Genomic DNA, 23,384 nt, shown 5'->3' with positions numbered 1-23,384 from the left:
TGATTTATACATTTTCTGACCCAGTTTTCTTTATAAAGAAAAATTACAAAAAAAAGTGTGGTCTGTGTGTGTGTGCGCGCGCATGTGTGCGCACAATGATGAACTAAGCAATTTGCAATAAAGCCGTTTTAGAATGGACTCCAATGAAAAAAATCCCACATCTTAAACCTCAGCTTAAAATTCCTATAATAAAAGATAAACAGCCAGGCACCAGCAGAACAGAGAACATACCAGAGATGTCTGTAAATAAACACATCTCAGCTAGACCCAATTTTACTGTCCTTATCCCCTAGCTGGCTTTGTTATGGTCATTATGGCCCATGAGGTCTTTGTTCTCCCAAGACTCTTTCCATAGAAGATGGAATTTTTGGAATTGTTTTGTTTATAATACACATTTCCAGGCTGTTTATTCTTCCCTCCATTTGGAAATTTATATTATACATATTGTTTGTTATACTGTTAATTGTTATTTGAGATTATATGGTTTTGTTTATATTTATTTAATATCAATTTTTATATTTATCATTTTTCATTCTTACTATGTTGCTAACTTTATGATTACTTTTTCATTTAATTAACAGAGCAGCTCTCCCCATTCTGCCCCTCCAAAAGAGGGTTTTCTCTCATCTGATATTATGAAAGGGGGCATGCAAAACAAATGGAGGTGTGCTATAGGGTTGAAGTATGTGAATTCTAGTACCATGTGCTTTCTTTTTTTTTTTTTTTTGCATAGTACACATGATCTTATTACAGAATAAGATCATGCCATTCACACCTTTGACATCATCAGAGGTGGTTCTTTGAGGATGCCAGTGGAAACACCTAAGGCATAATTACTGACATCACATCAGGATCTAATTAGGATCCCATTGGTGTTCAGAGGTTTTACATGATAAGGCCATCACATACAGTATGGGCTGCCAAAACCCAGACAACCATAAGATAGCTTCAGTTTTTGGTATCTTTGCTGCTATTTAAGGGTGGCTAGAGCTTTGCAGGGATGCGGTGGCGCTGCAGGTTAAACCGCTGAGCTGCTGAGCTTGCCGATCAGAAGGTCGGTGGTTCGAATCTGCATGACGGGGTGAGCTCCCGTTGCTAGTCCCAGCTCCTGCCAACCTAGCAGTTCGAAAACATGCAAATGTGAGTAGATTAATAGGTACCGCTTTGGCGGGCAGGTAACAGCGTTCTGTGACTGTCATGTTGGCCACATGATCACGGAAGTGTCTACGGACAAACACCGGCTCTTCGGCTTTGAAACGGAGATGAGCACCGCCCCCTAGAGTCGGACACGACTGGACTTAATGTCAAGGGAAACCTTTACCTTTACTTAGAGCTTTGCAGCCTAGATACAGTAGACATCTTCCAGTACCTGCACAGCTGCAATGAGCAGTGAGTGAAGAGGTTGTTTTCCAGGCTGAAGCTTGCACTAGACTTCTACTGCTGTTGCTGGAAGGTATGTGAGAAAATGATATAATTTCCTGGTTTGGGAAAGTGTGCCTGGCACCTGGGTTCTCTTCCTTCTAACATGGTCACCTAGCTAGAGCCCCTTTTGCTGTAGATGGTTTTTGACACCCCCCCACTTCTTTCTCTACTATCTGCAGACATCAAAAGACTATGTCACTCCACTAGAAATCATTCAAAACATTTTTTTTTAATCCGTTCAATTGTGTCTAATTCTTGGAGACTGCCTGGACCTGCAGTTTTCTTGGCAAGATTTTGCAGAAGTGGTCTGTCATTGCCTCCTTCCTAGGGCTGAGAGAAAGTGACTGGCTCAGGGTACCCAGCTGGCTTCATGCCTAAGGCAGAACTAGAACTCACAGTCTCCTGGTTTCTAGTCTGATGTCTTAACCACTACCCCAAACTGGCCTTCTTCAAAACGATAGATGATGGCTTTTGCCAGAAGGGTGAAATGTACATACGTATATCTTGCTCCAGATTCATCTTGGTATTTCATGCACAGTAATATATCTGAAAGCATCCAAGGCTGTATACTGTATGTGAATGACTGACTTATGGATGTCTTGCTGTGAGAAGATTTATGCTGACGACTGTGGAAGTAGGGAGTAAATTCTCCCTTTTGAAACTGCAGTTTAGGACTCCTTTCAAGGTCATGTAAAGCCAATTTGTTACTTCTTAATGTGTATCTCAGAAACACATTTACATAATTAAAATAAAGCATATGAAAGTATACCCAGCATATGTGTGAGGCATGAAGGATGAAATGGGGGTATTGGCCTTCATAGAATAGGTCCAAATTTGGGCCAGTAGATGATTGCAAAGAGTTAGAGTTTTCTGTATCTCTTTGCTGCCATCTTCTGGTCATCTGACCTTTTGCAGCCCAGATATAGTAAATATATTGGGTTTACAGGGATAGGAGAAGCCAAACCAGGAGTTTCAATATGACATACTGTATTGACTGAATGGGAATGAAGAAGCAATCTTATTTCTCAGGAGCAGGTTAGTCATAGCTGAGTTCATGAAGAAAGACTGCTTACCTGGATGCCTCCCCCAGCATACCCAAGCAAGAAACTAACAATTTTGAGACTGCTGTTTAAGAGATTTTTCATCAGCCTGAAGATAGGGCATTTTTGTCCCTTCTTTGAGTTGAGTTCATAATAGTGCTGCTGGATTTTTCAGTTTCCTCTTCTTTTATCATAAAATTTCACCCAAAACAGAGGCTGTGATCCTGCATCTTTGTCCAGAGCTGACTCATGCCCCTTTGTTTCTTGTGGACAAGGGTTCCCAGCAATAGATACTAATAGTTCCTGACTGTCACCCAACTTCTTGCATTAATCTTTTTAGCTTATTGAAGGTAGACCAAGACTGAAACGAAGTATAAAGGTTTGTGTCCTATTTTTTTTTTCCTGATGAAAAAGAAGTTGTAAAATGGTGTGCAACTGTGCGTAATGGTTGCAAGAATGCCATTAATGTGCCTCTGTGTGAAGGGAAAGGTGGAAAACCTAAATAAAGAAATTACAGGGGGGTTAATTTAACTGGGTGTCAGACTCCACAATCAAATGATTGCTGAATTGTCTGATTGTTTTTGTCTGCACTGATGAGTCAACGTGTGTCAAGAAGGAAAATGGGAGAGGGGAATTGCAAGGAGTGTGAATTACTGTTGTTTGGGCTGAAAAGGGGGAGTCAAGGTCATAGTGCCAGAGACATCTGTGGCTGGTATGGCTGACCATTAGAGGTTGGGTGAGAAAGAGACAGGAGGGGGGAGTGGGGTGCTGGAAAGTGTTAATGAGCGAGTTTAGGCAGGAATCTTTTAATCACAGCTTTCTTCTGTTCTGTGCACTTGTCTTCATTAAACCTGAATTCTGCATATTCCAATTGTGCATGAGTTGGGTCAATATTGGAATTATGGGTGCCAGTTCTTACACTGGGCCTAGGAAGTTGTTTGGCAGAATTCTTAATGAAAGGGTACAGAGGAGACAATGAGAAACATTGCGGAAGTGCTATGCAGCCATATGGCAGGCAGAGGTCGAGCAACCAGAGATGTATTTATTTATTTATTTAATACATTTATCACCACCCATCTCCCCCCAAAGGAGGAACTCTGGGCAGTTTTCCTCTTCAGAGGTCCCTAAGGAAAAATGCAAGAAAGGTTATTGCATATTTGATAATTTAGAGAAAATGTTTCATAAACCAAATAGGCTCGAAGTATGGAATGTTTTATGGAAATAAAGCATTGAAGGTTGGTTGGTGATGTGATATAAGCAAATGGATCTATGTGTGGAAATAAATGGAATGCTTAGGAAATAATTCAACACTGAGTAGGGAGTAAGACAAGGATGTGTGATTTCCCCTTGGTTGTTTAATGTATTTATGGACAAATGTGTACGGAATGCTTATGTTGATGTTAGAGTTGTATTGGTTGGGGAATGTGAATGTGTGTGTAATTTTGTGTGCAGATGATGTTGTAATGCTGGTGAAGAATCAAAATAATGTTAGATTGCATGATTCAGCAAGAAATATGAATCTGAAAATGAACATATCCAAGGCTGAGATAGTTGTGTTTGACATGGACAATGGAATGAAGAACTGCAACTCATACACAAATGGTGAAAAACTAGAGCAGATATAAGAAAATAATATATCGACTAGAATGTTAATTAAAAAAAAGGAAAATACATGGATAAATGTTAAGGCTTGCAAATTCTAGTAGAAAGTATGTGGGTAGAAAGTGGTCTGCTGCAAGAAGTGAATATTTGTCAAAAGAAGTGAAAGTGGCTATGTATAAGAACATGCTTCTATACTCTTTGTTATATGTGAAGGCATTAGTGGACAGCTAGGACCACTGAATGGAGCACAGCTTAACACAGCAGAGAAGCTGCACACAGAAAAAGAATATTATCTTAAATAGCTTTAATGACCATGTTAGAGAAACTTAGGTTATTGATCTTACACACTCAGCCCTCCCTAGCATAAGGAATTACACACTTAGATGAAGTAGGTTCAAAGTAAAGTAAAAAGAGTCTTACTGACTTTATTTCTGGTGCAGTTACATTTCTGTTGAGAAAGGATGAAATCTTTGTTCTTCTTTTTCCCTAAACTTAATACACCCTTAGCCCTCATTGCTGCTAAGGGCTGAATGGAGAAAAAAGTGGGGGGATCCTTTTTTCCTTAGGCCAACTGCATGACGCCCAAGAGATGGAGGAGCTCCAGCTGCATGCTTCGTTCCCGGTGGTGAAGAAGAAGGAAGAGAGAGAGGAAGCAGGAGTGGCAACAGCTTCCTCAATAGCACGGAGAAGTGCATCATGGGACAAACTCATTTACATGCTAATGAGACATGCTGATTTGTTAACATTTCCAACAATATGGAAGTGAGAGTTGTATCAGGAGAAATGTAGAAGATGAATGAATTTTGTGTGATAATAAAATAAGTGATATGGTCAAGAGTGAATGGGTGATAAATAAATGTGGATTGACTACAAACGTAAGTTATCAGTATGAAAGAAGCATATTGAGTCAGTTTAGTCCCACAGAATGCATGAGGGTCACATTACAAGACAACTCTAAGAAGGAAGAGTGAATGGATCAAGAGGAAAGAGGAATCAGAGAATTAGTTTTATGGAGTTACTGAAGTCCTCAAAAGGGAGAGGTGAGAAGTTGAAAGAATAAATGTAAGAAACATTATAAGGACAGGGGAAAAGCAAGGAGGGTTTGCAAGCATAGAAAGTTATAGAGAGATAAAAGTGAATAGTTTGGTGTAAACTAGATTAAGCTATATTTTCTTATCTTATGCCTTTATTTTTATTTATTTATTTAATTTGTCCCCACCCATCTCCTCCCATTGGGGACTCTGGGCAGTTTACAATAAAATAATTGATTAAAACAACAAACATACAATATAAATATGATAAGTAAATATAAAATTACTCTTAATAAATAAATATAAAAATAAGAGTAAAAAAGTAAAAAAGTCCAAGTGGCAGAGGAATCTGATACAGCCCGTATGTGGGAGGAGTGGTCTAGGATACCAGCCATTCCCATGTAGAACTATTCCCTTCTCTGCCCCAAGCGAGGCAGTAGAGCCAGGTCTTCAGACTCCTCTGAAAGGCCAGGAGCGATGGGGCCAACCTCACCTCTGGGGGCAGCGTGTTCCACAGGGTGGGTGCCACTGCAGAGAAGGCCCGCTTCCTGGACCCTGCCAAATTGAGTTCTCTTACTGACAGGGTCTGCAGCATGCCCTCTCTGCATGATCGGGTCAGATGGGCTGATGTAATGGGGAACAGGTGGTCCCTCAGGTAACCTTGACCCATGCCATGTAGGGCTTTAAAGGTGATAACCAACACTTTGAATTGGACCTGGAAGCAAACTCAATGCAAACCCAATGCAGCTTACACAGCAAAAGTGTTACATGTGCCGACCTTGGGGCACCTAAAATTGCCCACACGGCTGCATTCTGGACCAGCTGTAGCTTCCGGATATTCTTCAAGGGTAGCTCCATGTAAAGCACATTACAGTAGTCTATATGGGACTACCAGGGCATGAGTGACCATTCAAAGGGCCTCTCAGTCCAGGAAAGGGCATAACTGGCACACAACCTGAAGTTGAAAGGCCTTCCTGGCCACGACTGCCACCTGCTCTTTGAGCAGGAGTTGTGAGTCCAGGAGGACCCCCAGATTATGCACCGGGTCTGTCTGGGGCAGTGCAACCCCATCCAAGACCAAAGATGACACTTTCCTGGATACTGAGGAGCCATTAATCCACAGCCACTCCATCTTACCAGGGTTCAGCTGAAGCCTGTTGTTTCCCATTCAGGCCCCCACAGCCCCCAGGCACCTGCAGAGGGTGGTCACAGCATCACTTACCTTACCTGGGATGGAGATGTACAATTGAGTATCATCAGCATACTGATGATACCTCACCCTGTAGTGATGGAGGATCTCACCCAGTGGTTTCATGTAGATGTTGAAAAGGAGCGGAGAGAATACTGAGCCCTGCAGCACTCCACAAAGAAGGGGCTGAGGGTCGGACCTCTCACTCCCTATCACCACTGATTGGGACTGGCCCTGGAGGAAGGAGGTGAACCAGCATAAAACCATGCCTCCCACCCCCAACTCCCTGAGCCACCCCAAAAGTATACCATGGTCGATGGTATTGAAAGCCACTGAGACATCAAGAAGAGTGAGGATGGATGCACTGCCACCATCCTGCTCCTGCCATAGATCATCCATAAGTGCACCCAATGCTGTTTCTGTCCCATAACTGGGCCTGAAACCTGACTGAAAGGGGTCTAGATAATATGTTTCCTCCAGGACCCTCTGGAGCTGTAAAGCCACCACTTTCTCAACCACTTTCCCCAAAAAGGGGAGATGGGAGACTGGATGAAAACTGTCCAGAACAGTAGGGTCCAGCGATGGCTTCTTGAGGACGGGGTGCACCAATGCCTCCTTAAAGGCAGCCAGGAACACCCCCTCTCCCAGAGATATATTAACCATTGCCTGGACCCAACCACATGTCATCTCCCCGGCTGCTTTTACCAGCCAGGGGGGGCATGGGTCTAGATGACACATGGTGGCATTTACTGTCCGTAGGATCCTGTCCACTTCCTCGGGTCCAACAGGACCTTTATGCTTTATTCCTTTTTCTGTGCTCTGCATAACAGTGCGTATCCTGAAAGGGAAGAGTATCATGGGCATGTCAGTGAGTATGTACAGGGGGGGGGGGGAAACAAACAAACCCTAACCTATTCAAAAATACTGAAGTTACAGGAAGACAGTTTCCAATCAAATGCTAGAAACAACTTCTAACAGTAAGAGCAGTTCATCAGTTACTCACAGAGAAGGAGGACTCTTTCACTGATGGGATCAAGTGGAAGTAAAAAGCCATCTGTTGGGAGGGGGGAATTAATTTGTATTGATACCCTAAACTGTCCCCCTCCGACTCTGTGATTTTTTATCCTTTTTAGTGGGTGATGCTTTCTTTCCCACCCAAATGCTGAACTTCCAAATTATGTATAAGAGACAGAATCCCATGGATGATTTTGAATCAGATACAAGGTAAGTTCGCAATGTATTAAAACAGACCCCAAATCACCCCACTGGACTTAGGGTTTGGGGTCTATGGTAAGATGGCATAGCACTATAGCTGCTGCAGTCAGTTCTTAAACTCTGCTTTCTAGGTACCACACCAAACATTGGATAGCTTCACATGTTATTGTTTAAGGTATATGAGAAGACACTAAATTACAAACAGCCAAAATGGTCACAGCCCCAAAATCTACTATAAGAGAGGAGAGGCCTCATCCAGAAGGTAAGAAAAAGGAGAATGTGCTCTCTTGTTTAATATAAATATTCCAGAAGCCTCCGCAATCTTTAATAAATTATCTCGGTGCTACAATCAACATCAGACATCACATATTCAATTTTCCTCACAACACACACACACACCACACCAGGGGTAAGAACTATTTTGTAGGGTTACCCTACACTGTGCCTTGCTCCTCTTCTGTGAACGGGCACTCACTGTGCATTGACTTAGTCCCCAAACCCTATACATTGAATGATTTGTGTGATACCAGCTTGCTAATTCAGTGTGATCCTTCCTTCTAAAGTTCACTGACTTGTAAATGCATCACCCCCTACTTTCATTCCTATACAAAAAATGGAATCTCTAGACAAAAAAAAAGTTTCCATTTAAGGAAAAAAAACCCTGCATTTAATTCCAAAAAAGATTATTCAGTTGGCCTCTGCTATCTCACCCAAACACCCAAGAGCCTCTGCATTTGTAAAAGTATGAAGCAATTAAAATCCTGTTGAGTAAAATACTGCAAAGAAGGCCCGTCCTGGAAAGATTACACTTGGACACTGGCAATCGGAATGATTTCTTGTCAGTGGGGGATTCCAGCTTTGAGGGTTGAAAGCTGCAAGCAGCTTGACTTCCTCCTTATTTAAAGCTGTTAGAATTGTTTCCAAGAGCACTCACTAGATGTCTCTATATAAGTTAAATATAATTGCTGCAGAGAATGTCGTGCCGCTGCTCCTGTTAACAAAAAACCTGTGACAGGCATGGTTTATTCTGAAAAACTCTCTTGTTTGTAGCCAGTAACTCCATTTGAAGTTCAAAAGGTGGCTTTTATTTTAAATATTCTTATTGATTCTGGCTAGGGTCCTGTTTAGAGGATGCTAAATCTTCAGTATTGTTTTAGATCCCAGAGAATGCTGTACCATAAAAACAGAGAACAATCAGAGGTTTCTACTTAGTTGATCCGCTGGTTTTCAGCAAACAGAATGAAAGTAGCCTTTATGCCCATCTAGTGAAATGCACATATTTGTATTTTATCATGTTCCTTATAAAGATCATTTACAGTGTCAAAATTCATTTTTTTAAAAAAAAGTTCAATACATCATCAGTTTTGCCAGTCATTGCAGTTAATTGGATTTGTTCATTTTTCCCCTGAGAACCATCACTTATTCTTTAACAGTGCCCGTTAGCTATCAGTTATCCGTTACATTATTTGGTAACTTGGTAGCTTTTTACAAAGAGAAACAAGAAAAGAAAAAAAAAAGAAAAGAAAAGAAAAGAAAAGGGAAACCCAGTAATAATTTCAATTCCCTGCAGCATCTGTTATATTTATGTGTTTGTAATACTGGTGTCTCTGTCAAACCAAGACCCCAAATGCAGAAATGCAATTCAAACATGTTAAGTTAAAAAAAATGTACTCATATTGTCATAGTAGCTGAAATTGGTGTGTGAAAAAAGGGAGATCAATTTCTTTCTGAATCAGTCATGAAACACAGATCTAAAATGAATTTGCACTAAGCTGCAGGATTTTAATTTGTCTAGTGATGTTCTGTAATGGCCAAACATGCTTATAACCCTTGGAAGTTCAGTCCAAAGAATTTTGTCCACTATATGACAGGAAATCCAATTTAGGCCTTATGAAAAGAGCATCTGCTGGGGGGGGGGGACGCACGGGTTTTTATTTCCCCCAAGACCATGATCCACAAATGACATTTATATAGATTTTTCCTTTCCAGATATGTAAATATAGAACAAGCTGTACTTACAAGCTTGTTCAGCTGACTTTTACATGGCTTCTTCTGCTTCTTGTCTTGCTGGTGGATGATACCACCTTGAATAACCAAAACACCAGCAGACCATCTCTGAATCTGAAACACTTGGGGCTCATGAGAGGACCAAGTGTTGGCAGTGGGGAGCTAAAGGAGCAAGGATGGCTAATTTAAAAAGGAGGTGAATGGAATAATGAAATGAAATGAAGATTTGTTCTAGACACACCCACTATGAAACGTTTTGGAATTGGTTCCCAGGATCTTGTCCCAGAAGTGAGAAACACCACACTTGCTTTGAAATGACTACTCCAGGCAGGCTCTACTCCCTCATCCATAGGAAAGACTGCACTGTGATGTTGCTTTTTAGTGTCACTGTTTGTTTATTATTTATTTGTCAAATTTATATAGCCGCCTGTCTCACACGGTGACTCTGGGTGGTGTACAATAAAACCAGCAGTTAAAATATTCTATAAAACAATAAACATAAGCCAAGATCACGAGAGGAAAGATATTACACATAATGCAGCCAGCGTGAGGTTCCCTATTACCAAGGGATCCCCAGGCTTGCTGAAAAAGCCCTGTTCATATATGAAATTTTTAATAAGGAAGATAAAAATTAATACAAACCAATATAAAGTAAGGAAGAAAAAAGAAAAATAAATAAATAAAAGAGAAAGCTAAAAGTATGTTCAAGAAAAAGGGGAAAATAAAAGAAAAATAGAAAAGAAAGAAAAAAGATACAAAGACGTGGCTTCCGATCTTCTTTACAGCAGTTATAAGTACAATTATAAATTTAACTCTTTCTCTAAAGTTACAGCATGACTCTCTTTTTTCTATAACCTAAACCAGTGTTTCTCAGTCTTGGCAACTTTAAGATACGTGGACTTCAATTCCCAGAATTCCCCAGCCAGTATGTTTGCTGGGGAATTCCTGGAGTCTACATATCTTAAGGTTGCCATGGTTGAGAAAAACTGATCTAAACCATAAATCATAGTTCATTTTTTCTGTTTTATGCAAAAAGTCCATAAGGGGTTTCCAGTCAGCAATAAATGTCGATATTGTCTTCTTTATAATCAAAGAAGCCAATTTGGCCTGAATTTTTTTTTTTTTTTTAAACATGTTTTCTGGGCTTTCTGGAGGACCATAAGGGTTGGGGCTAACTTCACCTCGGGAGGGATGATGTCTCTTTCCCAGACAACCAAATTCAGGTCTACTGCTCTAATTAGTTTGGTCTTATCATATGAATTGGGAAGGCATTAATAGAGAGGTGAATGTCTTGCCATGTCCACCTTCAGCTAAACTGAACCACCACAGTGTAAACATTTCTTGTTTGAATGGCATTGGCTGAAAACCCAAACACTAGTTAGGTCTCACTCAACAGAGTTTAAGACATCACCCATTAGGCACTGAAGCAGAAAGTGACTATTCTCACGTGGCCACTTTTTTCAATCACAGTATATTACTAACAAAATGGTATAGTCTCCTGCCACACTGTGGCCTTTCCACTGCTTTGAGAGATAAATGACTACACCGTAGTATTTCTGGGTGGAACTTTGGATAGGCTTGACTGAGCAATCAGTCCGTCTGCACCTGCTCCAGGGCCTTAAGTCAAGGACTGTCCAGGGCTTCAGCAAATTGCCTAAAGTATATATGCTTGAAGCATTACCATATTGTGATCACTTCTGTACTGATTTTGTGTGTCTCTGTGTGCTTGGAGTAATACAGAAATAGAACTGAGAAAATATATGGCGATGGGTCTCTTGAAATTCTCCACTGTATTGGTGGGAGATTACTGCACACTGGGAGGGGGACTACTGCACATTGCTCAGTGAAGAAAAGTAATTCAGTAATTTCTTGGTATGTAGTGTGTGCAAGGTTGTCTTTTTCTTTTTCTTAAAAGGATATAGGACAACCTTAGCATAGCTGGCTGCATAGTCTTCCCTTCCTCCTCCTCCTCTCTGTAATGTCCTAAGCTTAGTTTCATTCTGGGGCATTGTTTATCTGTGTGGGAGGGAAATGGTAGCTATTACAGGGAAGGAAGGAAGGAAGGAAGGAAGGAAGGAAGGAAGGAAGGAAGGAAGGAAGGAAGGAAGGAAGGAAGGAAGGAAGGAAAGAAGTTCAGATAAAGTACAATGAAATGGTCCTTTTTAATGCGAATGAATTAGCACAATTCAGAAATGTTTTCAGCAAAAAAAAAAAATACCCTCAGAAACTTTGGCTTAATTCTAGTTAGGATTGTAGCTAGGCTTATAGCAATTTGCATATCAGCTGCAAAGGTACAGGCAGCTTTCAAAGACATTTATTTCTATCAAAGTATGCCAGATCCCTAGGTATGCTGTATTAAGAGTTATTAGAATGAGAAATCATTCAGTTGGATTCTTTTGGCAGGCATCAGTTCTTCACAGCACTTCAGGCAGCTTTTTTGAAAGTAGGGAGAGTAGTCAAATGAATATTATTTCATAGCTTGTACCTTTCCCCCCTCAAATCTTCTTAAACAGTAACATGCACAGGGATTGAAAGAAATGAAGCCGGACAGAAATGGGCAAAGCCCTTTACTCAGTAAAAATACAATTTCATTTAATCAAGCAATACAGATATAATACAACATACATTATTTCTACGTGACATTTACCTTTCTCTTTTGTTTAAAAAAGGAGAAATTTTTAAAAAAAACCATTATAGCTTATCCTTGCCAATTATTTTGGCCTGGTTCCTACTAAATTGGTGAAACAGGAATTCTAGGGTACCCAGACCCTGTTCAGGATTCCTGAACAAGAAATTCAGTGGTGAGAAAATTCCATGATGATGATGGTGATGATGATGATGATTTTGATGATGCATTATCTTGCCATGACTTGCATGAGAATATCCATTTTATCCCCACAAGAACAATCCTGGGAGGTAGCTAAGACTGGGGGGAAAAGGGAGGGAGAGAGGGAGAAACTGGCCCAAAGTCACCCAGTGAATTTCCATGGGTCACGGTGGATTTACAAGTGGATCTCCTAGTCTTTGTCCAACACTCTAGCTCCTCTGGCACTCTGGTTCTAGTTCTTCAGCGGTACAGGATACCTCAGATTGCTTCTGCAATGGAGCAGGTTGAGTCTAGAAGAAATGGCCTCAAGAGAGCATAGGTTGTGTTTTGAAGACAAAAGGAGCATTCATCCACCCAGCACTGTGATACAATTTTCATAATAAAGCAGTGTGGGGCAAGAAGCTATGGATGAGGTAGCCTAATTCACATTATTTTGAATTAAACAGTAAATGCTTTGCCTGCAACTTCTTTGTTCCTCTATTCTAAAATTTGCTTATTTGTATGTTTGCAAGTATCCAAAAATTTGTGAAGAATTTAATAGCCTTCTCCAATCCTCTGCTTTCCTGATATGTTGGTTGTAGTTTGCAAAATCCACCAGCTTGCAGCATGGGGCTGGAGAAGAGCTGGAATCTTTTGACATCAGTTATTGTCAGATGCAGTTCCCAGATGAGGCCTTGAGAGTCTAATAGCTTGGAAATCATCATTTGATCTGGTCTAGCAATGTGGGAATCAGTTTGCAAATATTTCCTCCTTATAAACACATCCAGGAGGCAAGCTATTCCACTGCCTCCATAATATCTGGAGTGGTTTTAAGACTGTTGCTAAATTTCAAGCAATATCCTCGAAATGTTTTAAGAGCATCTTCAATTTAAAAACATACACATTTACTTGACTATCTGAAAGCTGTGTCATGGCCATTAAAACAAAACACTGAAGTATAGATGCAAATTAAGCTGTAGAACAAGCTCTGGTAGAAAAAAAAAAGCTTAAAATAAATAATGTCTTATTTCTGAATTCTGAAATTCCAGTGCAATTACCTGCCTGGTAACTAAAGTATCATTAATTGCTTAATTAGGTTGCATTTTGCTGCAGAGAATGTAAAATAGGTGCACTTGAAGGAAGATTAAAGGTTGTTGTCAAATACGCACACTAACAGTTGATTGCATTAATGGTGTTATTTGTGCTACTGTAATTGCTGCAGTAATTTATATTTCTGGGCTTATTATTATTACAACACTGAAGATGTCAACTTTCATTATTTCACATTCCTTCTTTATGTAAGAAAAACTCCTCAGTGTAATTAAACTTCATAATGAAACCAAATGCATAATGCTTTCATCAGAGGAAGAAAAACCACTGAGATGCAGTGATGGAAATTTTCTGTACAAAGAGTGGGAAAAATGATGAAATGGCAGATATGTCAGGCTCCTAAGGAAGGAGTTTGTCAGGATTTCTGTTTACGTATCAATCCAACAGGGAGAAAATATATTACCAGAAAAGTGGATCAAAATGAAATCGGTTTGCACTAAAAATGATATACTAATGTTTATAGAAAGAGCCGAATGTAGACACTATTATTATAATTTGATACATTTGCACCTAGCAGAGAAGATTGTGACCAGGTGGCTTCCTGCTCAGTCTGGTGTCCAGTTGATGAGCACCTTCACGTTCCTGCTTTCTCATCTTAGAGAGCTTACATGCGGCCCTCAATGTTCTGCTGTGCATTCCTGCTGTTGGAACCCATAGCTACAATATTCCTGACAGTTGGCCATTCGGCCAGTGTTACAGCTTGAGTGGAGAGTTCATCACCTCCTGAGGCTGTCGGTTCATTGCTGAACAGTTTTCCTAGCATTAGGCAATGTACTCGATGTCCAACCAAAATCTACTTCCTTATGATTTAAACCCATTGTTGTATCTTCTGGAGCACCTCTGAACAATTCTTTCCCATCTTGTATGTGACAGCCTTCTGGCAACTGAAGACAGCTATCATGTTTTCTCCCAATCTTTTCTTCTTTATACTAAACTAGTCAGTGCCTTCAACTGTTCCTCATAGATTTTCCTTCTATAACCTTTGCTTTCTTGAATGCTCTCCTCTGGACATGCTTCAATATATCTATACCCTTTTTAAAATACAGGGCACAGAACTGGATACAATATTTTGAATGTGGTTTGACCAATGCTGAATAGAGAGAAACAATAACTTCCCCTTGATTTGGACACTGTACTTCTGTTGATGCAGTCTAGGATACCATCTCAGCAAGAGTTTGTGATCCACTAAGACATCCAGATGGTTTTCAGTATGGCTTCCCCTCCCCAATCCTATACCTATTACTTTGAATTTTTTTCTACTCAAATGTTTGTATATGTCTTTAAGCCAGATTCACACTGGATGGTCCTTAAATGGAAGATAACTTCAAATAAAGGATTGCTTTAGGTCATGTATTTTTTCTGGTCAAACTACAAATAATTTCCATAAATACTTTCAGTATCACTGTAACATATAACAGGGGTGTTTCTTCTTCTTTTTTAATTTTATAGACAAGGAAATTAATTCCTAAAGATGATGATGATGATGATGATGATGACGATGATGATGATGATGATACTTCTTGAATGCCATTGGCATTGGAAAAACCACCTTCAGTCAATTGCAAAAGGCAGCTTTACTTGGAACAGCTTACATCCTGCGACGATACCTTTAACACCATCAAACAACATCTGCCTGTCCCAGGTCCTTGGAAATGACTGAATAGGTGGATAAAAATGCCAAATCCAGTCTAAATATCTGCCTGACTGTGTGACCAACCATAATTTATATGCTGCCTGACTCCCAGAGTTGGCTGAGACATCATCAGTGGATCTGGGATTCAGAGAAGGAATATAATCAGAAGTTCTTGTTGAATTGTCCAATTCTAGTCATTTGCATTTTTGTCTTTTCCTCTTCCCTTTCTTCCTCTATATGTGTTTGTGTGCACTTCTCTTTCTGTCTTGACACCATTACTCTGTCTCCATAATTTTCAGCCTAGAGCATAAATCACAGACAGCTGGTGTAAGACAGTCTTATGCCGCAGTAGCTACTAGCTCCTCAGTCACCTGGAGGGCTTCAAGATGCCTTGCCGTGGTGATAGCAGAAGGTGCAAGAAGTGAGCGGCTGTTATGCCGTAATTGTTTCCATCCCTTCTGGAGCTGGAGACAGGGTTAAAAGGAGGTGGGGCAGACTTCTGGGAGGCAAACTCTTCTCTTTTGCGTTAAAAACCCAGGTGACATTTAAGGGGGTTTAAGGGTGGATATGAGAGCAGTCTGTATCCCAAAGCTTTCCACTGTCATTGCCATACTTTCCATACAAACTGCTGAATATTGGCTGTGATGCCACTAAAGTTCTTGGGGCAGGTGCTGGACTCCACATTCAGCTTTCCTAACTTTGTTCTGTAGAGACTATTGATGGTAAACAGTCTCATGCCTTCTTCTTCAGGGCATAGGCCGGTAACACATGAAGACTCCATGCTGCCCTTAATGTTCTGCTGGGCATTGTGGACCTCATTGCCTTTTGGTAGCTTGCTAATTAGATGCAAATGAATATAGGAACTTGTTTGGGGGCTGGTGCCCCACTGTAGCAGAGGCACTGGGGGAAGGGAGTTTTGTCAGGCAGCACTTTTCCATTCTCCCAGAAACTCTGCTCAGAATTTCTGATTTCCTGTGGAAAATAAACAAACTGAAGCAGAGTGGCTGGGAAATTAGGAAGCTTCACCTTTTCCCTGCCCAGTAAGGTGACTAATACACAGGGATAAATGGATTTGTTTGTATATGACATGATTGTTCGGCCTCTAACTGGGCACCAAGTTGCAGTCTTTGGTCTGAAAAGTTTGTCTGTCCCTTATAGCAGGTCTGCATTTTACTAATTTCCAGAAAAAGGTAAACTAACATTTCCCATAAGAAAGAGATCAGAGAAAATCTCTGAAACAATATGCCACCTGTCTCCATTTTGAAGTTCTTTAAGCTAGTCCACTAATCAAATAATCAAATAATAACAGCCATTACTACTAGGAATACAGATCAGAGTTGACAGAAATGTGAGGTAAATCAGCCAATTGGGACCAATTTTATGGTGAAAAGAAGATTCCACTAAAATGAGAAGAACTGAAATGGGATCATCACAATGTTTTTATATGTTAGGTGGGCAGTTGTATTAGTCATGTGATAGAATATTCCAATTTTGTTATCTTATTTATTGGTTTCTGTCATTTATCCATTGCGGAACTGCATTTCATGTATCATGGAACAACTGCACTAGCTACTGACTGTTCCAAGTTGAAAGGTTTGGTGATCAACTTCCAAATGTCTTGGATCTCTCCATTAATGTACCCATGCTTCATATCTGATGAAGCAATTCTTATCCAGTTATCATTAAAGCACAACAGTTTAGGAGACAAGTAGTGGCTGAAGCACTAGGGTGAAATAAACCCAGGCTTTACAGTATTCAGAGGCTGTATGAAGGTTTTTCTATTCTGATAAGGTATGACTTTGCTCTATATCAGTGTTTCTCAACCTTGGCAAGTTTAAGGTGGGTGGACTTCAACTCCCAGAATTCTCCAGCCATCATGGCTGGCTGGGGAATTCTGGGAGTTGAAGTCCACCCATCTTAAACTTGCCAAGGTTGAGAAACGTTGCTCTATATTGATCTTGGTTATTATATGTTGAGCCTGTCTCCATTTTAATTTGTTTTTATGCCTTCTTTTATTCTTCATTTACAATGGGATTGTGGCATTTTAATTCTTATAAGCAGCCCTAATAAAACATATACAGAGTACAAGTTTTCTGTTAAATAAATAAACAGTCAGCTCTGTAAGGCATGCAGGGAATGGTGAAAGGAGCAAACAAAATCCTGATGTGGGTGGTTGCTAGGAAACTAAACACATCTCTTTCTATCCAATCCCTGCATGGCATTCTGTAGACTACACAAACGATATCTATAAACAGGAAGACATCACTGAACTGAATGTTACTGAATCACAGTTTTATATCAATCAGGAAATAGGTTTTGGAAGGAGAAGGCATGGTAAGGGGAAACTTAAGTCTTTTTAAAGGTTTAGTCTTTTTAAAAAGGTTTAAAAAACAGAACTGTGAAAGAACTAAAGCAACCAATATGGGGGAAAGAAGAGGGGAATATTTAATTGTTACTAGTGTCATTTGTTTGTATGTATGTATGCATTTATAGTTTTATGTTCTTCTATACAATCAATCATAACCAGAATTATGACTGGTAATTTCTGACTTGTTTGTTTTAGTCCAGTAAAACTGCATAAAGTCCACCACATCACTGAAGCTGCTGTACATTCTCCAGGAATTAAATTCCCATCAGTTAAGTTAAATTAAATTAAGCTCACAGATCTTTGCAGGAACTAAAACATAGCCTGCTTTGTGGAGAAGCTGTAGCTTTACTGCCCTTATTACTGTCCCAGACAGGTTAATCAAGAGGTAAAACAAAGACAATGCTTTTAAAGTAATGCAGTTAAGAAGAGGATCCCTACTGTGTCCTTGACCAAACTGATGTCCACCATGGTTTCCTTCTGTATTATGGAATGATTTAATTTCTTTAAAACTGTAGCAATTTCAGTGGCTAACCCATTTCCCATTCCAATAAAGGAAGTGATTTACTCTCTCTCTCTCTCCCTTGCTGCCTCTCCCCCATAAAAGCCATCAGAAAAATAAAAGCAGTTTGCCTGTGTATTTTAGCACACCAGGTGTGCATGTGTTCTATGCATTTCAGATGTTGAGTCTGGAAACTGAATATGCTAAAGATTTTCTGCTCACGCTTTAGCCTGTTCTTCTATTGTCTGGCCTATGTCTTTGTTTGGGGAAGGGGGTTAATCATATTTCGGTAGTATCATTCTGAAAAAACAGATGCATAATCGGGACATGATTAACATGTATATAACATGTTTTTTCCTCATGATCACACATTAGGAATCACTTTTTCAGAAAGGGGACAAGTCCATGACCAGCTACTAGTCTTGAAGGCTCCACAGTACCTCTCATATTGGAGCAGTAAATTTCTGATTAGGAATTCATGCATGTTTATGAGCTGTTCATAGGCATTTGGTTCAGGCTGTTGGAACAAAATCCTGAATTAAAGGGTCTCTTGTCTGACCTAGCATTGCTCTTCATAAATTCTTATCTGTTGGTCTGAACTTAGTACGAAATCTCAGTAGATGGAGGAGGTGGTTATCAAGGTATATGGTTGGTCTACCTAGTTCTGAAGTCTCATCTATATTTACTGCATATATATATCCTATTTCTACAGCTCATATCTCCTCAATTCCTTCTCTTCCTGAGAGGAAATGCCCTTCTGACCATAAAACATGAAAGGGAAGAATTGAACCGCTGAAATCTAGAGGTGTGACTTTGGCTACCATGATGTCCTCTTTCCCACTTGTCCCATGTAGCATCAAAACCCCCAAAGGATTATATACTAATGAACTATGCCATAGCAAAAAGAAAAAGTGAGTTTAATAAAGGTCTGAGGATTTTCCAGTGTATGTCTGTTTATAACTGGTGAAATATATGAAGACTAGTATTAAGTTTGATCAAAGATTATACTGAGTTAGTTAATGGTTCATCATGATGGACCTTGTTATAAGGGTGAGCATAACAAAGTTTCTGTCAGTTTTGCTGGTATTCCCTCATCACTTTTACATTCAGTTTCTGCATTCATCCTAGTGCTTTTTAAAATATAAATGCACATGTGCATTTAAATATTTTTAAAACTTGTTCCATATTTCTAAAAGTATTTTCTATTGAGGTATTTCTAATATATGTTTATAAATATATTATCTTAAATGAGATAGCGTAATAACATTCTAATGCATGGGCATGTATAACTGAAAAATATATCATAAAACTAAGAGAAATCTAAAATCAAAAGATAGCTATATCTAATCCTTATATTGCCAAGAGCTGCAGTTCTGGTAAGTTCAGATTCAAAATTCTTGAGTTTACTGACCTGCAAGTGGTAAAAACCAATTACTCTAGACTACATCAAATTCAAGATCACAGCAGATCATGTAGCATGGAACCAATATTGGTTTATCCTCAAAAAAGCTAATCAGGGACAAGCCTCTCCTACTTGGATGGGAGTCTATCAGGAAGTCCAAAACTATAAGTCAGATTGGGAAGTTGAAAAAAACATCATGGAAGAAAGCAATGGCAAATCATTTCCATAATGCTGCCACAAAAACAACACAAACATGTTCAAAAAAATTGCCAGTAAGCAGGCTTGATTTAACAACACTTTTATTTTTTATGTCAGACTCACCCTTTCATCATCCCATATTTCCTTATGATCTATTCATAAGGAAAGTGATAAAGCTATCATGGCTGATGTTTGGGACCCATCAACTGGTTTTAAAAGCAGCAGTATATTCAAGAAATGGGCCAACAGAAATATCAGGAAGATAGGAAGAAAGCCCTTCAATCTATGTACTGTATTTTAGAGCACATCTTGATAAAGATTACCATCCTAAAATGTTTTGGGAATAAAACATACAGTTTGGAAATAATATAGAACCTCCTTCCCTCCCTTCCTTCCTTGTAGTAAGTTTTATAGCTGGCTTGGTCTCCTGTTGTTTTTTGGTCCACTGAATATTCTCCAAATGGTTGAAAAGAGGAACTATATACTAATGGTGTCTCCATTCATTTGAAAGCACAAAAATATGAATAAGCTTTGCACACATTTCCTTCCAGATTTCTATTTGTTGTAGAAATTGAGATTACAGACTGTATTTGGCTTGAAGAAAAGCTTTGGAAAAGATGACGCTGCACTTACTGTAATGGCTGACTTGCCAGTTCTGCCACCAAATGTTCTACTCTGCCACGTTAAATCCATTAATGGCACATCAGCAACTCCCCTTTTTCAAACACTTTTCCTTTGGCTGAGCAGGGATGGATTGTCCTTGAGGATAGGCAGTTGTGTTAAGATAGCTTCTTTCAAGATTGGTTTGCTTTGCCTTAGCAAACTGAAATACTAGTTTCCTTTATGTAGCAATGGAAATGAGAAAGCTCAGTCATGGCTTCTCTCTTGGACCAGAGCCATAATTATTACTCTGCATTCACCACATTGTTCCAAATGAACGTTTCACAACTGAAAGCGCTTGTAAAGTTGACTAGAAGAAACTGACTAGAAAGAGTAAGCTTTAGATTTGCTGATACAGTTGCCTGTCAAATAGAGAATCTTGAGTTCAGGCAGTAGGAGGTAGGTTGAGGAAAAAGTCCCTGTTTCCAACATCTTAATTCACTAGTTTTGCTGCTTGAGCTGGAAGAAAACTGCCTCAACTATCCAAGGAGGACAACATGATGGGAATACGGTGATATGGCACCAATACTGGGCTGGGGCAAAAACCGTGTGGGAAAAAGCCCTAAGAATCCAAACCAGAATTTCATGGCTTTATGGTTATTTATTTGTTTGTTTGTTTGTTTTCTATCCCACCTTTATTATTTTTATAAATAACTCAAGGCGGGGAACATGACTATTACTCCTTCCTCCTCCTATTTTCCCCACAACAACAACCCTGTGAGGTGGGTTGGGCTGAGAGAGAGAGAGAGACTGGCCCAAGGTCACCCAGTCGGCTTTCATGCCTAAGGCGGGACTATATCTTATGAGGTTGTGGAGTTAGGGGTGAGAATGCCAAGTGAAGGTATCCTCCTGAAAGGCAAGTAATGGAAGTGACAACTCCTGTACCTCAATGTTTTCAAATTTATAGGTAAAGTCTGAAGAGAAATGGTAACACCTCGACTGAATGTGATAACAGTGCTCTGACCAATTGTATAAGATTCCTTATCAACTGAGTTTGAATGAATATGATTACTGGATCTCTTCAGACATCCCCTAAAACTGAATAGCATCCCAAGTGTTATTTCTAAATCTATTAGTCCACCTATAGTTTCTCCATTCACTCAGTCATCCTTTATGAAGTATGTACTGGTGGGGGTAGGGGTGGGTAGGAGGGAGGGAGGGGGCCTAAATGATGAAAGCAACATTGTGTTGTCATGATAAAGTGCTGTTCCTTTTGTACAGGCATTGTAATGTTGCATGCACATACGAAAGAGGCACAGCTTGCATTGCAGTGGCCTGACTCTGCTTTCATCATTTTGACAACGCTTCAGATCCTGTAGATGCCACTGTCTATGGACTCCTTCAGTCTGAACCACATATAAAAGAAATGTAGGCCAGATGAACTTCAGGGTGGAAGCTAAATCGTCCCTGGTTAAATTCAGATAAGAAGTCTGTATGTTTGCTCTATGTCATTTTTATATTAACTATTTCAATTTATTTATTTATCAATGTTATATTTTGCCATTCCAGTGTGCACTCTCCATTTAGGGTAGCTCACAACAGTTAAAAGAATGTGTAATTAAAACAATTTAAAAGAAAGCATGAGAATCGGTCAATCAGAAAAAAGGAAAAAAAGATCAGGCAGCAGTAACTCAGCAGATGGCAACATTTCACCTACCTTCACTGGGCGTGGAATCTAAGCAGGGTAGGAGCTTGTTAATCTCAGAAAGGAGACCACCAAAGAATACTGGGGCTGTAAGCTAGATGGGGAAGTTGCAAACTATCCCAGAAGAGATCCCAAACTGTTTCTATACTACAGTCGGGTTCATGTAGTTACCAGAAGTCAAGCTAAGTTCAAGGATGTCTTTACTGTACATTGCCTATCAGTAAAATCACACTGCTTATACAACAAACGCCATCCTATATATGGATCTTAGCTTGTTGGCACAAGACTGTCCCATCTTTTTAAGTATAGGCACTCCAGCTGGAGCACAAGATAAAATCCCTTACCTGGTTTGTTGCATAGCGATGAGGTAAGCCGCCTATAAATATTGGTCCTGTTGGCTGCCAAATGAGAGATGACCAGTGATTGCCAGAAATGTGCCTTTTCACAGTAATTCCCAGGACAGTCACAGCAGCCTCACATGTTTCCAAATCTTGCCTACATACATTTGGGAGAAGGAGAAGGAAAGAAATTGAGCTGAACAATCTGCAAAGAGTTCCTTGACAAACTCATTACAGTGTTTCCCTAAAAGGATGGATATTCTTTGATATTCAAGCTCTAAATCAATAGCAATTTAAAGGTGACTAAGAAAATGACTGCAAAATCTCTCTCTCTCTCTCTTTCCTTTTCTCTTGTTTTGAGCAGCTTTTCTAAAACATGAAGTTGATCTACCATTAAAATTGCAATTTCATATTTCAAAAGGGTAAAAGGTAATTTAGAGTAGACTACTTCGTTACAATGGAAAACCTGCTATCCGAACTCTTATTACTATTTTTAATGCTGCAAATTTATCAAATGTCCTTGTGCTCAAAGTACTTCTCACAAAAATCCTCCAGAAATATCCTGAACACATAAGTTAGTAAAATAACTAAAGCAGTGGACCTGTGCTAATTTGTTAAATTCATAATGATTAAGATTTAAACCTGAGATGTCTGTGTTCACCATACAGTCTGACTCTGAATCTTTCCATTTGGTTCTCCTCTTACTTAATAAATATTTTGTATCAAGTTTTGTTAAGAAATTATAGAGTTTATCACTGAACAGTTGGTAATCTTTTAAAAGAATTGTGAAAGCTTAGCTATTCTGATCTTGGAGAATATGATATTTCTTAGGATAAAGGGAACTAAAAGATGAGAAAAAGAGTGCATCCATGCTTATGTACCATATCATATAATGATGTTACCATGCCTCTGCTAATAAACAAGCCCTCACCAATCACAGACCAGAGATGCCAAGCTATTTCAAATGTTTTGTCATCTTTGCAGAACCAAGGGGTGGGGTGATATCCTTGACCTCAGTGATAGATGAAACTTATGTTCATGGTTTTCCATGCTGTCTTTGAATCCACCTGCTTTTTTCACTGAAGAGAGAGAGAGAGCTTGCTGTGCCCCCACTTCCCAGTTCTGTTTCAATTGACCCAGCTTGAAGAAAAATTCTGAAAGGCAGCTTTGCCAACAAGACACTCCTCTTGGTTTGCTGCTACTGATCACAGCCTATCTG

General features: G+C 39.6%; 1 protein-coding gene across 1 annotated transcript in view; it reads right to left on the bottom strand.

Moving 5' to 3' along the window:
* LOC134493463 (protein eyes shut homolog) overlaps positions 1–23,384 on the bottom strand; it is a 529,249-nt gene that overhangs the window by 234,709 nt on the left and 271,156 nt on the right. The window contains 1 exon segment of the mRNA XM_063298062.1: positions 22,172–22,322. Within this exon segment, the coding sequence (XP_063154132.1) occupies positions 22,172–22,322 (151 nt within the window).

Source organism: Candoia aspera, chromosome 1 (assembly GCF_035149785.1).
Source record: "Candoia aspera isolate rCanAsp1 chromosome 1, rCanAsp1.hap2, whole genome shotgun sequence".
NCBI lineage: Eukaryota > Metazoa > Chordata > Lepidosauria > Squamata > Boidae > Candoia > Candoia aspera.
This window is presented reverse-complemented; position numbering and strand designations above follow the sequence as displayed.